The sequence below is a fragment of the Bos javanicus genome, chromosome 5 (genome assembly GCF_032452875.1).
Source record: "Bos javanicus breed banteng chromosome 5, ARS-OSU_banteng_1.0, whole genome shotgun sequence".
NCBI classification, from domain to species: Eukaryota; Metazoa; Chordata; class Mammalia; order Artiodactyla; family Bovidae; genus Bos; species Bos javanicus.
This window is the reverse complement of record NC_083872.1, coordinates 29,146,306-29,161,743: the sequence shown is the minus strand read 5'-3', so window position 1 is coordinate 29,161,743 and position 15,438 is coordinate 29,146,306. Positions and strand designations below refer to the sequence as shown.

At 51.2% G+C, this 15,438-nt stretch overlaps 1 protein-coding gene across 6 annotated transcripts in view; it reads right to left on the bottom strand.

The window, feature by feature from the left end:
• Positions 1-15,438, bottom strand: part of POU6F1 (POU class 6 homeobox 1) — a 29,028-nt gene continuing 13,590 nt past the window's right edge. For 5 of the 6 annotated variants that reach the window (XM_061416055.1, XM_061416053.1, XM_061416052.1 and 2 more), the window contains 8 exons: positions 12,295-12,416; positions 11,224-11,449; positions 10,444-10,697; positions 9,620-9,748; positions 8,826-9,029; positions 5,233-5,374; positions 4,495-4,663; positions 1-3,512 (listed from right to left, as the gene is read on the bottom strand). In XM_061416055.1, coding sequence (XP_061272039.1) covers positions 3,167-3,512; positions 4,495-4,663; positions 5,233-5,374; positions 8,826-9,029; positions 9,620-9,748; positions 10,444-10,697; positions 11,224-11,449; positions 12,295-12,416 — 1,592 coding nt within the window. In that variant the 3' untranslated portion in view covers positions 1-3,166. The remainder of the gene's footprint in view (positions 3,513-4,494; positions 4,664-5,232; positions 5,375-8,825; positions 9,030-9,619; positions 9,749-10,443; positions 10,698-11,223; positions 11,450-12,294; positions 12,417-15,438) is intronic. The other variant, XM_061416056.1, reaches the window with a different exon arrangement.

Genomic DNA, 15,438 nt, shown 5'->3' with positions numbered 1-15,438 from the left:
AAAAAATACTGTTTATTCCACACAACTACACCAAGTGCTTGCCCCCTCCCCCCGTTCTCCCCGTCCCACCCCTCACTCCAGCTCTCAGCAGACTTTGTCCACGTCCAGGAACAGTTAGAACCTCGGTGTCAGAGCCTGGCCTGTGAGACAGGAAGGGAATCTAGGCATAGGAAGGTGATTGGATTTCCAAGGACATACAAAAATGCCAGGGCCTCTCATTCCAAATTCAAACAGGTTCTTTAATCCACTTGGCTGAGTTCTCTCCCTGAACCCCACTTGGATAAAATGTCATGATTAGTGCAGGGTCAAAGGCCCCAGCCAATTCATTAAGCCATAAAACATTTTGGTCTTTGAAACAAAAACAAAACCGCATGCAAACAGTGAAGCTTCTTCTGCCCTTCCGCCTGCCTTTCCATGGCAAAGGAGCCACTGAGCTCTAGCTGGTAACCAGAAAGGTGCTTTTAAAACAAAATCAGTATCAACTCCCCTCAGAGTCTGATGCTGCTCTTAACAAGGATATAAACAAAACAAAACCCCACCTCAGGGCCAGAGCTGCTTCTGGGGGCCCTACGGTGGGGCAGTAAGAGCAGAGATCAAGTTGGTGAGCTCCGCTGTGTGCGTACTTCAGGGACACCCTGTAGCCCCTGCCTGGGGAATTCAGCTTGCAAACACTCTGACCCCCCTCCCCCTGGGCTTGTTTCTCTGAAAGACCAACCCATCATTCCGGCAGAAGAAAAGCTTTCGTTCTACCCAGCCTTGGGAAGACAGATTTAGATGTGGGAGGAGCTAAGAAAGCATGGCCAGGCCTAATTTAGAGCAGCTTTTTCCTGCCGTGACTCAGGACAGATGGTGTCCTCCGGCATATCCACTGCCATGGACACGCCCTGGATCGCATGCTACTCCTGTGTGCACCAGCCAGGACCCACTTGTCTCTCGCAAGAAAGAAAGCATATCTGAATGCAAAGGCCTGAGGGTAAAAACCTGTATCTCTCTAATTAATTGAACTGTAAGTCACTGAATCCTTCACAAACTCTGGTACTTGATTCTCCCTGAAAACTTGTTTACGACACCCCTCTCAAGTGCCCCTCTCAAGTGAGCCTGTCACCTCATTGGGTCGGGTGGATAACCTTGAACTTGAGTGTGCAGCCTTACCCTTGGAGACGTATTCTCTGCTGGGAGGCTGCGGCAAGCGAGGTGCGCACCTGCTTCCTCATTCCCCACCACACTTGAGCAAGTCTGGTTGGTCAGAATCCAGTGGTGTGGGGGGTGTGTGTGCGCGTACGTGGCAATTTGACACACAAGTGCCCTCTCACTGGCAGGGCCACCAAGACGACGGCCACAGTGGCCCTGAAAGACCTGGGACGCACCAGCTTCAGGTAGGAAAGGAAACCCAGTCTTCCAGAGGAAGCAAGGCTGGGCTCTGCACCAGTGTCCCATGGAGGTGGCGACATGCCCTCACCTGGCAGTCATTTCTTCAGGGTTTATTGTGTGAGGGCAGCTGCTAGAGACCAGGTTCTGTAAGGACAGGAGTTGTGAAAGGCGGGGGCGGCTGACCCCTGTGACTTGTGCGTGACCTTTAAGTCTAGTCTACATAGCAGGTCTGGGCTCCTCTAGCAAACCTCCCAGTGCCCTCCTGACCTCCCGGAGTCACATACTGAGTTCCAGGGGACGCCCAGCTGCAGGGAGAATGGGAAACTCACTGAACATCTTGCAGGAGATGCTAAGCTCCAGTGTACCACAGATACCCTCTCTAAAGGCAAAACCCAGTCTGCTCTAGGGGTATTCTTAACTCAGAAGCACTCTGGGGGGCTTGTTCACACAAACACATGGTCTAAGACTCTGGACAAAATTAGATTTCTCCTCTGGTATCCAAGACTGCAAGTTACAAAGAAAATTAGTTAAGTCACCTTCCACAGAGGACCTTCCCAGGCTGCTGTCCACTCTTTCTGGATGTGGGCTTTTCCCAGGACCTTCCCGTCTGGTGTCATTTCATTTGCTGCTTATGAGAAGACCCCAGGACTGGGTGGGAGGTGAGTGTGAGGGCAAGAGAGACTCAGCATTCCTATCCTCATTTCCCCTCCCCCCGCCCCCCCGCCCCTGAGTGCCTGCTTATTGGGTTTTCCAGGCTGCAAGTTCTCTTAACCACATCATTCTGATGCGGAGATGGTCACGGACAGAGATCAGATTAAAATCTGGGAGAGATGCCTTATTTATCAAGTTCCCAACCTGCTGGCTTAGCTGGTTGCAATGTCTGCAACGCAGGAGACCTGGGTTTGACCCCTGGGTCAAAGATTCCCTGAAGAAGGGAAAGGCTACCCACTCCAGTATTCTGGCCTGGAGAATCCCATGGACTATACAGTCCATGGGTCGCAAAGAGTCGGACACAACTGAGTGACTTTCACTTCACAACATGCTATAGACTCAGGTCAACTCCAGGACAGCTAGAGTTCACTGCTGATTTCTTCCGACATGATGTATAAAAGAAAAAATTCTGCTTTAGTGCAATTTCCCCTACATAGGAGCCAAGGAGAGATGGGAGCGATCATGTGTTCTGGCCCCAGGTCTATGGAAACCCCCTGACCTTGAGGTCGAGGCATACATGGAATCTGACTTTCTGAGCTGCACATCACACTTTTCAGAACAAGATCTCTTGGATTTTGTTGGGGGACAGTGTGCCTGCAGGCAGAGGGTAGGTGGGTGAGGCTGTGGTTCCACTGCACGAGCCGCTGTACCTGCCACGGTCACACAGAGGAACAGAGAAGAGACAGTGGAGAGAGTGCCATCAAAAACAAGAGCTAATGGCCAGTGGTCCTAGAGGCTACTACAGCCCCGTCCCAAAGATGGGGAGCCTCTGGTTCCCAACCAGAATTCACCCTTTAAAACACACATCAGCAAAGTGCTTCTTTAAGTGACACGACAAATCCCCTCCTTCAGGATGACCAGCCCCAAACCTGGAGGTCTCAGGTGGGCCCCACTGCCCTCCCTGGGATGCGGACGACACGGGGAAGAGGAGGGAGGCAGCTGACACACAGGTGCATGGTGGAGTCTCACAACCCAGGACAATCACAGCCACAGGCAGCAGAATGACGGATGCCGCAGGGTGGCAGCCGGAGCCAGATGCCAAGGGAGGTACAAAGTGCTGGAACACAGGGCTGGGGGCTGAGCCCTAAGGGATCTGAAAGACGTTCAGCTTGCTGGTGTTCTTGAGTGTCTGGCGCCGGTTGCAGAACCAGACCCGCACAACTTCCCGGTCATAGTTGAGCTCCTTTGCAATCTCGGTGATCTCCTGGCCTGTGGGCAGCGGGTTCTTCTCGAAGTAGGCATTGAGAGCCTCTATGGCCTGGGGGGTAAAGGAGGTGCGGCGCTTACGTTTCTTGGAGGGCTCACCTCCCACAAACTCCATCAGGTTCTGCTGGCCTTCCTGGTTCCGGAGTTCAGCTTCATGCAGCCACTTCTCCAGCACCGGCTTCAGCTTCTGGGCACTCTTGGGCGTGATGTCCAGCTTCTCAAACCTGTGGGTGACCCAGGCCCAGGAAGGGACAGTGACAGTGTCTTACTCCCAACCCCAGGGGTGAGTGCTGGCTTCAGGGGGCTGCTCCTCCTGGGGCTGGCAGACCTGTGCTCCCCTCACAACTCCTACTAATATCCCCTGGCTCGGCCCAGCCCAGACTCCTCAGATTGTCCTGTCTCCCAGGTCATAACAGGGAGACCATTCCCATGGCCTGTTGACAGTACAATGATAACAGGGCAGCTGCTTTATGAACACCATTCCAAAACGTTCACACCCAAATGGGTGAGGTCCTTTGAGGAATCATGTTGAGAGGCCTCCAAAGATGGCAAATAGATGTCCTAAGTGCTGTCTTCCTCCAACTGCAACATCACTAAGTCAGAATACTCTTTCTGGCTGAGCCCAGATGAGACTACAGAATTCCCAACATGACATTGTATCTTAATAGTCACTCTAATCTAATATAGAGAGTTGGCAAACAGATGAAACCTTTTGGCCATACCTAGCCATGTGCTTTTTAGAAAAAGCACATGGCTTAGGGATGTGCTTTTTATTTTATCTTTCACCATTAAAAAAAATTGAAGTATAGTTGATTTACACTTTACAATCAACTATAATACAGGCACCGGAACCAGTCTGTACACTGCATACAGAAAAGTCAGTTACATCATTTCAGAGTCATGTCTCACAAGATGGGGGGGTGGAAGCATGATAGAGGTGATGGTCGGTTATAGTTCAGAACCAAGCCAGAACTGAAGTTCCCACTCTTGTGATTAATTTCATAAGCTGTACTCCTGTCCCTCTAGGATTCCTAACTGGATCAGGATCTTGGATTCCTCCTAAATAGATAATATAAATGCTCAGGATTGGAGGATAAACTTCAGAGGGCCCCAGAAAGACTTTGACTACTCCAGGTGTTCATGTCTAAGCGCCAGATACCTGAGCTCCTGTGAGTGTCCTGCTCTTGTCCAGGCAGTCTTACTCACCGGCAGATGGCTGACTGGCTGTAGGCTGGGCCTTCCGTTGCAGTCAGAGCCTGACCCACCTGGGTCTGTGTGAGGCCCAGGGATAGCCGCCGGATCTTAAAGTTCTTGGCAAACTCCCGGATCTCTTCTAAGTTGATCCCGTCCTCATCCAGACTTGGGGTATGTGGCTCTAGGCCAGAGGAAGGGGGCAGGGGTGAGTGTGTAAGACAGACAATCATCACTGCTTACCCCGCCCATTGGCCTAGCCCTGGTGAGTAGTGAGGGATCAGGACGTTTGACAAAAAGCCTGTGTACCCTTAAGACCTTCATTATTCCTGTCTCCAAGACAAATAAGATGGGAGCAGTGGGCCAGGACCAAAGTGCCTGTAGATAGAGGTCTATTTTAAGTTCTTCCAGCTCTAACTGTTGACCCTCCCTGATTCTCCCCAGGCTGGCCCCACGCACACCTGTTAGCTACCCACATTCTTCAAATACTGGTGAGAGACCATAAGAGAGACAGCCAATGATTTGGCTTCTCAGAGAAGCAGCCAGACAGCCGGCTAAGTAGCCTCCACCACGGTCATGCACAGAATCCAGCTCCATAGAATGAGAATAAGAAAGTCAGTTCCTGGCAATGGGCCTGTGCTCTTCCCTTTTGGACTCTGGAAAGTTTACTAAGGGGAGAATCATCTAATGTGGTCAGGGTGTCCGAATAAATGCCTCACCCCTTCGCCATACCCTTCCCTTGGAGCCACTTACTGGACACCAGCTGGCTGACCGTAGGGGTCTCTGAGCAGGTGATCGGGATAGGAGCAGAGGCAGCAGGCTTGGCTGCTGGGGCTGGGCTGGCGATGACCACGGCCGGCTGGGGCATGGCTGGTGTGGGCTGGATGGGCTGCACCTGTGAGAAGAAGAGCCACCAAACCCCCACTGCCCGCCTGCTTGGCTCAGCAGGGTGGGCAGTCCAGAGGTAGGGCAAAAGCTGGCATGGAATCCTTCCTCACCCAGCACACTTTTACCTGTGCCCCATCAAAAGGCAAGACTAGAAGCTATGCATCAGCATCCACCCAGGCAAGGAGATCCAACCAGTCCATCCTAAAGGAGACCAGTCCTGGGTGTTCATTGGAAGGACTGATACTGAGGCTGAAACTCCAATACTTTGGCCACCTCACATGAAGAGTTGACTCATTAGAAAAGACCCTGATGCTGGGAGGGATTGGGGGCAGGAGGAGAAAGGGACGACAGAGGATGAGATGGCTGAATGGCGTCACCGACTCGATACAAATGAGTTTGGGTGAACTCCGGGAGTTGGTGATGGACAGGGAGGCCTGGCGTGCTGCGATTCATGGGGTCGCAAAGAGTTGGACATGACTGAGCGACTGAACTGAACTGAACTGAATGATGATGACCTCCAAAATAAGCATAGGATGTGCCCCACCGAGCCGAGGCCTTGCAGGTGTCTATGACCCGGGCAGGTCAGAGGCTCAGAAAGGTTCAGCGTACTTGGTCAAAGCTCCAAGTATCCGCCCTTGAGATAACTGCTTTCAAGTCTCTGCCCTCAAAGGAGAAACCTAAACCTGATTCTAGAGCCACCACACCCCCAATGTCCATTAATGCATGCAAGCATGTGTGCTAAGTCGCTTCAGTCGTTTCCAAATCTGTGCAACCATATAGACTGTAGCCCATCAGGCTCCTCTATCCATGGGACACTCCAGGCAAGAATACTGGAGTGGCTTGCCATGCCCTCCTCCAGGGGATCTACCTCACCCGGGGACTGAACCAGCGTCTCCTGCGTCACCTGCATTGCAGGCGGATTCTTTACCTCTGAGCCACCGGGAAAACCCCATACCCATTAATAGGTAACTGGCAAATGACTTTTGGGACCTCGCTACAGTAAGACACTGTGCAGCCATGAAAAAGAATATCTCTTAATAACTGCCATGGAAAGACCTCTGAGTCACAGTGCTAAGTGAAAGAAAAAAAAAAGTAAGGTGAAAAACAATTTTTATGGAATAATTCCTTTAAAAAAATACAAATTTCCAAGAAAAAAATTCTGGAGTCATATAAAGTGAAGTGTCAACAGAAGTCATCTCTGGAAGTGGAGTTAGAAAGGATTTTTACTTTTTGACATCATACATAATGTTGGAATTTTAATAAACAACTTATATTTACAATCAGGATAAACTATAAATATATGGAATCAGTATTTGAAGTATGATTTTTTTTTTTTAAGCTTCATGAAAGTGCAGATTTCTCTAGGATGGGCCTTGTTCCCTGCATTCTGCCTCCTGGTAGCTTAAAAATTCATTCCCTCCTCATCCCCAGGGCCTTGTTTGGAGCTCCTTGTCTCTGGCTAGAATTCTTTAAGCTGTCTCCTAATAGCTGAGGGCTGAAGAATTGATGCCTTCGAATTGTGGTGCTGGAGAAGACTCTTGAGAGTCCCCCGGACAGCAAGGAGATCAAACCAGTCAATCTTAAAGGAAATTGACCCTGAATATTCACTGGAAGGACTGATGCTGGAGCTGAAGCCCTGATATTTTGGCTCCCTAATGGGAAGAGTCGACTCATTGGAAAAGACTCTGATGCTGGGAAAGATTGAGGGCAGAAGGAGAAGGGGGCGACAGAGGATGAGATGGTTGGATGACATCACCGACTCAATGGACATGAGTTTGAGCAAACTCTGGGAGATGGTGAAGGACAGCGAAGCCTGGCGTGCTGCTGTCCATGGGGTCGCAAAGAGTTGGACCCGACTGAGCGACTGAACAACAACAAATAGGACTCAAGTCACAGCACAGTCCAATTCTTGGCTCCACCTGGATAATAAAGGGAATTTTAAAAATACACATCTAACTAGCCACTTCCCTGCTAAAAACCTTTCGGTGACTCCCCATTACCTAGTATAACAATAAGAGTACCATTTTTTACACACTTTACACACATTTCACTTTGTGTGCCAACCTTCTGTGTAATGTATCTTTAACATTCATAACTTAAGTTGGTATCTTATCATTCTCATTCTATAGATGCTACTGCTGCTGCTAAGTCGCTTCAGTCGTGTCTGACTCTATGCGACCCCATAGACAGCAGCCCACCAGGCTCCCCCGTCCCTAGGATTCTCCAGGCAAGAACACTGGAGTGGGTTGCCATTTCCTTCTCCAATGCCTGAAAGGAAAAGTGAAAGTGAAGTTGCTCAGTCGTGTCCGACTCTTAGCAACCCCATGGACTGCAGCCTACCAGGCTCCTCTGTCCATGGGATTTTCCAGGTGAGAGTACTGGAGTGGGTTGCCATTGCCTTCTCCTTCTATAGATGAGGCTGAGGTTATTCAATGAAGCTGGGAAGCAGCATATCACATTTGAGAACCACAAGCCTCAACATCACCTAGGAACTTGTTAGAGATGTGAATCCTTCAGCCCCACTCCAGACCTACTGTATGAGACTCAAGGTGAGGCCTGGAAATCTGCATCCTAGCATGCCCTCCAGGTGGTTCTTCGGCACACTCAAGTTTGAGAACCCCTGCTCTGGCACACTGTACTTCCTGCAGTTCTGTGGAAGTAGAAGAATCTCCCATCCAACCCATCCCTTTAGATTAGTTCAACGTCGCACTCTGTGAAGCCTTGTCAAACTCCTCAGTCAGCAGAGTGGGTTCCTAAAGCACCTTATCCTGCCCCTACCCAAGCCTTTGCCACACTGACTTTAATAGTCTCTGATGCCGGGCTACCTAAGGCAAGGAAGGGCATCTTATTCATCTCCATATCTTCAGCACTCAAAACAGCTCCTAGAATGAACATGTGAGTAGATAATCGATGCCACAGTGCAGAGTGGAGGAGGGGTGGAGGGATGAAGGAGTGAAGAGGAAGAGGGTGCAGAAGGAACCTCCCAGGGCCTTTCCAGCAATTTGTTCACCCTGGATTTGATTGAGCCCCAATTAACATTTTTTTTTTTTGGCTTCACCCTGCAGCATGTGGGATCTTAGTTCTCCTACCAAGGATTGAACCTGCATGCCCTGCATTGGAAGTACAGAGTCTTAAGCACTGAACCACCAGGGAAGTCCCAAGGCCCAGTTTACTTTGACCACCCTTCCCTGGCCTTCTCAGAGTGGCACTGGCCTCTGAGGGCACATATACACACATTTGGTGTGTGGGGGTAAGGAGCGGGGTGGTGGTGGTGTTTTTCTGGGCAGAGCACGTGTGAACCAAAGGGACCTTCTACCTTCAGCCTCCCTCCACTTTTGGGAGGTGTCCTGCTTTCCCAGGGGCTTTGGAAAATAATGTTGTCCTGCCCAGCCTCTGGAGGGAGGCTGCTCATGCCTGACAGCACTGCCTGCCACCCTCCCCCAACCCAACCCTTGTACCTCACTCTTAGCAGGGGACTCAGGAGTGCTTGGCTTCCGGACAGCCACAGGAGGAGGCAGGGGGCTGCTGGCCAGGGTCGCGATCACCTGGCCCTGGGCGTTCAACAACAGCTGGGGGGTCACAGCCTGGACCTGCAGGCTTTGGGCCGGTGCTGGGGCCGCCACGCTAGCCGAGTTCACTACCCAAGGAAGTGTTCCAATAACCTGGGAGGAAACACAGGGACCCCAAGTGTGAGGGTAGCATCCAGCTCCACCCCCAACCCAAACCCCTACACTGGCAGGAAGGGACTTAGACAAGTCACCTAACCCTTCTGGGCCTCCATGTCCTCTCAGTAAAGTGAAGGATTCACGCTCTGGGGGTTGCTTCTCTATTCTCTCTCCAGAGCCATAAGGGAGCAGGAGGGGCCTACATGTGAAGCCCTGCTCTGCCACACTTTAACTAGCTTAATTTCTCCAAACCTCAGCCTTCTCTCCTGTAAAATGGGAACAAAAATCTCCACCCAACGGGTTGTACTCAGAATGAAGTGGCACAATGTATGAGAAAGCACCTACCACAGAACATGGCCACAAAGCGAGGGCTCCCTAAATGAAAACTCCCAACAAGAGTGAGCACCGCCAGGGTTGGGGTGGGGGCGATGCCCCTGCCTGGCCTCAGTGTCAGCAGAGAGCTGTCACACAAGCAGTAATGAATAGCAGCTTCTCACCCTGGTTGAGTTTCTATGACCCAGTCCTGCCCCTCCCCAACAGCAGCATCTCCACAGTCCCCACCCCTCCGCCTGGCTTTGACCACTTGCCTGACCCTGAGCGTTGGTGAGAATCTGACTGCTGATCCCTGGCATGCTGGGAATGGCGTTGGCAATGACCGGAGTTGTGGTGAGGGAGCCCAGGATCTGGGTCTGTCCCCCGAGGGAGGCAGCACTGATCTGTGGGTGGAGGAAGAGCCTTGCTCAGAGGCAACGGGGCAAGAAAGAGCCCAAGGCAGAGGGAAGAGGGCTGAGGATATTGGGACAGGGGTGGGGGTAACCGATGCTGGGCAGATGTGAGTGTGGGCTGCAAGCCCAAGTCCACCAACTGAATGGTATCCAGGGCCAGGGGCTGCAGGTGAGCAGGGAAGGGCGGGGCCACAGTCATGGAGGAGTACCTCTGGCTAATCTTTCAGGCCAACCCTGGGACAGTAGAAGGGCCAGGCTGGAGAGGCTGATGTGACTCTAGCCACATCTAACTAGAGGCCATCTACTCATGCCTAACAGCTCCACTACCAAGCCAGGAGCCACACTGGATAGACACTGGCATGGGGCCGTGAGCCTCTAGCGCCACTTTGGTGACAGCTCACAAGTTTGCAATCCCCAGACATCATCCCACCCTCCAAGGCTGGTCCATGGTCCAGGTTCTGGAAGGTTGGGCCAGCCCTCTTGGCAGAGGTTGTCTGCTCTTGGCTGGGATGCATGGGCTGGCAGCTGCCTCGGAAGGAGCCCATCTCTGCCGAAGTGTTGGAAAAGAGCCGCATTCAGGGGGCTGGTCCTCCACCTCCATACTGCCCCGTGGGAAGGGTCAGGTTCACCCTTGGCCAGAGATCCAGTCCATCCCCGGTGAGGCTTGGGTGAGGGCAGCAGCTTACGATTCCCGGGCTGAATGCGAAGCCTGCAGGCTGAACGGTGATCTGTGTGGGGGTGTCCACAGACTTGGGGGTGGGGGCAGTGGCGGTGGCAGCAGTGGGCTGCGGTAGAATGGCCGGTGTGGTCTGCAGCAGTGGCTGGGGCTGGAACAGCGTCTGGGGCTGGGCCGGTGGTCGGGGCTGGGCAGGCGAGGAGGGCTGGGCTGGTGGGGCGGCTTGTACAGGCGCCGGGAGAGCGGTGTTCAGCACGGCAGCTGCTATGGAGCAAGGCAGAGACAGAGGCGCTCAAATGCCTAGCCGAGGGCCAGAGCAGCTCCAATCCCAAGGGATCTGGTACAAGAATGAGACGGGGGTCGGGGCATTGGGGTGGGGGCACAGGCTGCTGTGATTCCCTTGATCCTTGCAGGGGTGGCACATGCCAACATCTCTCATCCCCCCTCCCTAGGGCCTGGAGATGTGTAGGTTCAGAACCAGAAGTGGAATCTTCTTGCAGTCCTTCTCAGGAGGCTGGTCACAGGGTGAGGTCTGGCGTAGGGGGGAGGGCAGTCCCAGACAGTTGGCTGAAGGAAGACAGGCCTGCTGGGCCAGCGTGGTGTCTTGGCCTAGAGTCCTGATGTGGTGCAGCAGCTCTGTGGCTGGGGGCCTGGGGCACCAGATCCAGACTCCAGGGCTCTTGCCCTGGGAGGGCCGCGGGTTCGGAGTCCAACATGGCAAACACATGAGCAGGGAAGGTAGTGGAAGGTGGCGGGGGCCTGGTGCAGTCCTGGGGAGAGTTGCCGTTACCTTGGAGACCGGCTAAAGGTGGCTTGAAAATTCCCCCCGTGGGAGAAGCAGCGGTCAGTCCTGGGAGGGCAGCCACGGTTGCAGTAGGAATTGTCCACACGGCCAGCCCCTGTTGACCAGCCACTTGACCTGCAATACTGATGGGGATAAGAAGAGGTTGAGTAACTGCCCCTGCTGGAACCATAACTCCTGTCAGAACTGTGGCTAAGTTTTCCTGAGTCAAGACCTGCAAAAGCAAACAAGATTTCAAAAAAGAAAAGAAAAAATAAAAAATCAACATCAACAGCGCAAACGCTGGGTCTTTTAGACCCAGCTGACCACACACAAAGCATTCTGAGGGGAGGGGGGAAAAGGCTGCATGAGGGCGGGAAGGGACGAGCCCTAGCTGGAGGCCCATCCCTGAGGAGGGACCTGGACTGGACTATCCCATCCCTGGAGAAACAGCCCAGCCCTGCCCAAGGATCAGAAAGGGTCACAGGTCTCTCCCACCGTGGTTGGCCGCCTCTCAAGCCTTCCCTGGGTCTTTGCCCACGGGACTGATGCTTTGTGACCAGGAAGCAGGGGCAGGGGCTGGTGGAACTGAGTCATCAAGACCCACAAAGGCCTCTGGGAAGCTATGATAGAGGACACTCCTGACGGACACCTTGGATATCTGTGTGTGCAGTGAAAGATGTCACAGGGTGCTCAGTCTGCCTAGAGGCCCCTGGAGCAGCTTCTCGCTGTGCTGGGGCTGCCCTCTGCTCTAAATGAGGAGCCATTAACTCTTCCTAACCCCCTAGAAGGGCTGACAAGGGTATTCACTCATTCAATCATTAGATGACTTGAAGAGTTACTGTAATCTTATAATCCTTGCTGGACCTGAGGGGATTACCTGACAAATGTAGACTTACTTTTCCCAGGGGGCCTGATCTGGGATAGGGGAAAGGCCAGGGGTTCCTAGTAGGAGATTCCCTCCCTCAAGCCACAGCCCCTTCCCTGTCCTGCCTCATGAAGTTCCCAGATGCCATGGCCAGCCCATGTTGGCTATCCCATGCCTTGCTCTTGCCCACTGCTCCCTGGGGTGGCCCTTACCTGGGGGGCAGCTTGTACAGCCAGTGGTGTCAGGGTCTGTGATGCCTGAGGCTGGCATGGAGCTTGGCTGAAGGTGGCAACGGCAGGGGCAGGGCTCGAAGGCATCCCCGGAAGTGACTTCACTTCATGCAGCATTGGGAGAGAGAGGGACAAGGAGTGAACCTGGCGGAGTGGGACGACTCTGTGCCGCACTGCACTTCTGCACAACCCGAGGCCGATCTCTGGTCTTCCCTGGCCCAAAGAGGGAGTTCCCCCAAAGTTACTGGTAGTGAGCATGGGAGGCTGCAAAGCCCTATGCCAGACCTGGAAGGTACACCACCCTCGTCACACATGCAGATGAAGAAAATGCAGACCCAGGCACAGGTGGGTATCAGCCTGTCATCTCCTGGCTTGGTAGGATGCTAGGACCTATCACATAACCAGCAGTAGAAATGAACATGGGTCAGGGAGAGAAGGTGCCAGAATCAATGGGATTGATTGGCTCATCCAGCAACTGGATCAATGGTCACTCTACCCCCAGGCTACTTTGGAGATGCAGTGTTGGCTCAGGGAAGGGGCAGGATTTCTGCAGGGTGAAGCCTAGGAAGTGACATGTCAGGGCCACACTCAGGATCCCGGGGCTCTCCAAGATAACTTTTCTCTGCTGCTCCTTGAGGTCTGAAGTCTGATGAGCAGCTTTTAGGAGGTTCTAAAGGAGCTTCCCTGCAGAAGGTAATGGCACTCCATTCCACTACTCTTGCCTGGAAAACCCCACGGACGGAGGAGTCGTGGGCTGCAGTCCATGGGGGTCACTAAGAGTTGGACACAACTGAGTGACTTCACTTTCACTTTTCACTTTCATGCATTGGAGAAGGCAATGGCAACCCACTCCAGTGTTCTTGCCTGGCGAATCCCAGGGACAAGGGAGCCTGGTGGGCTGCCATCTATGGGGTCGCACAGAGTTGGACACGACTGAAGTGACTTAGCAGCAGCAGCAGCAGCAAAGGAGCTTCCCATGAATTGTAGCTTTTCAACCAAGTGAGAGTTAGTTAGGTAGGGACCCCTAGCAGAAAAATTCTTCAAAGTCACATAACAATATGGAGAAGGGTTATTTAATATATAGTGAGACATTACAGGGAGTCTAGGTGTTGGGTGTTAGACCAGATGAGTGGCTTCTTAATGCTGGCTGGGCATAGGTTTCCAGACCCTATTCTAGGCCAACTGAGTCAGAATGTCCAGGAGTGGAGGCCGGCAACCTCACCTCTCTCTTTCTTTTAAGCTCCCTTGTGATACACACGGACAAAATGGGAACCACTGAACTACAGAACCTTCCAAGCCTGCATTCCCAGCTCTTGTTTTAATCTGGAAAGGCACCAACCTAAGCCAGGACTATTCACAGTATACAATTTAAAAATCCAGATTGCTTCAAGGATGAAAGAGACAAGCAACCACAAAAACCATATAAAATACCAAAGAAAACCAAATGGCAGATTTATGTCCACTGTGAAGGGGAAATATATTTCTAACTGTTGAAAAAAATCAGAGAAGATAAGGATAATCTGAACCTCTGAGAATTCAAAAAATATTTCACTTGACAAAGTGTCATTGCAATGCAGAGGATGCGGGCTCAATCCCTGGTTGGGAAACTAAGATTCCAAGTGTTGTGGAGAAACTAAGCCCAGGCACTGCAATTACTGAACCCGTGTGCCATAACTAGAGAGTCCATGCACCACAGTGAAGGAAAATGAAGATCCAACATCCTGCAACTGAGACCCAACACAACCAAATAAATAAATAAAAACAAGCAACAATACCAGCTACTGTTTATTTTTTTTTAAGTGTGATGAAACCTATAAAGGAAACTGAGGAAATGGACATGTAACAAGCATGAGTGAAGAAAGCTTACCACCTGAAGAAGTAAGTCATTTCATTAGGATACGTTTCCAGAGTGGGACTATGGGGCCTAGGATTCACCTACATTTAGGTTTTTGTCTTTTGCTTCCTGCTAGACTGCTTTTCAGGAAGACTGAACCAATCTGCAGAACCATCAGCAATGTCCCTGTTTCTCCACAGCACCACCCAGTTTCGACTTCATCACGATTTCTTTTTCTGGCTTCAGAGGCATAGATGGTACCTCTTTGCCGACTACTTTTCCTCTCATTGATAGCAAGGTTTTGTGTGTTTTTCCATGTAATGATTTCCTACTGTGTAAACAATTCATTTCTCTTCAGAAGGAATTTTAGTGGACTACACCTCAAAGAAAAATAGAATTAAAGGGCCATTCAAAACAGCTGTTTATGACAATGAAAAAACCAGGGAGTTTGATAATAGCCAAAGCCAAAATCAGTGAGTGAATCTGTTAATAAAGGACACAGAATATGAAATAATATGGTGGTAGTTGTCATACTACCTAGCCTGTCCTCGGGGGCCACACGTATAAAAATATGTATGTGTAACAAGGTCTGGGGAATGGAGTAGCACAAATCACTAGGTTCTTTTTTCATCTGGAAAAAGTTTCCTATTACTTAGTTTTAAGAGGAAACCCTTCTCAATATTTCATATGCAGAAACGTTCTATCAAAGCTACAATTTAAGCTGGCAACTTCTTAGGAATTACTACCAACATACCTCCCCTGCCTGCTTGACCATGACTAAAATTCCTTTACAAAGAAGACTTTAATGAAGGCTTAATTAGATAAACTTCTGGAAGAAGATGCACACTACCATGAACACTCATGCTAAGATGTAAATTACTGGTTTTGGATCCATTTCTGAGAGTACGTTTTGGGTAAGGAATAGAATTAAGGCACTAGAGGAAATGAGATATGGAAGATGGATAAAAGGGTAAAAAAGAAAGGGAAGCGCTGTGGGGGGCTTCCCTGGTGATTCAGTGGTAAAGAATCTACCTGCAGTGCAGGAGACACAGGAGACCCCATGTTCAATCCATGGGTCGGGAAGATCCCCTGGGGCATGGCAACCCACTCCAGTATGCTTGCCTGGAGAATCCCATGGACAGAGGAGCCTGGTAGGCTACAGTCCATAGGGTCACAAAGAGTTGGACATGACTAAAGCAACTTCACACACACACACACACACACACACAAGAACTGTGGACAAACCTGGAAAACCTCCCAGATTTCCTGAAAAGGGGCTCCATCCTCACAAT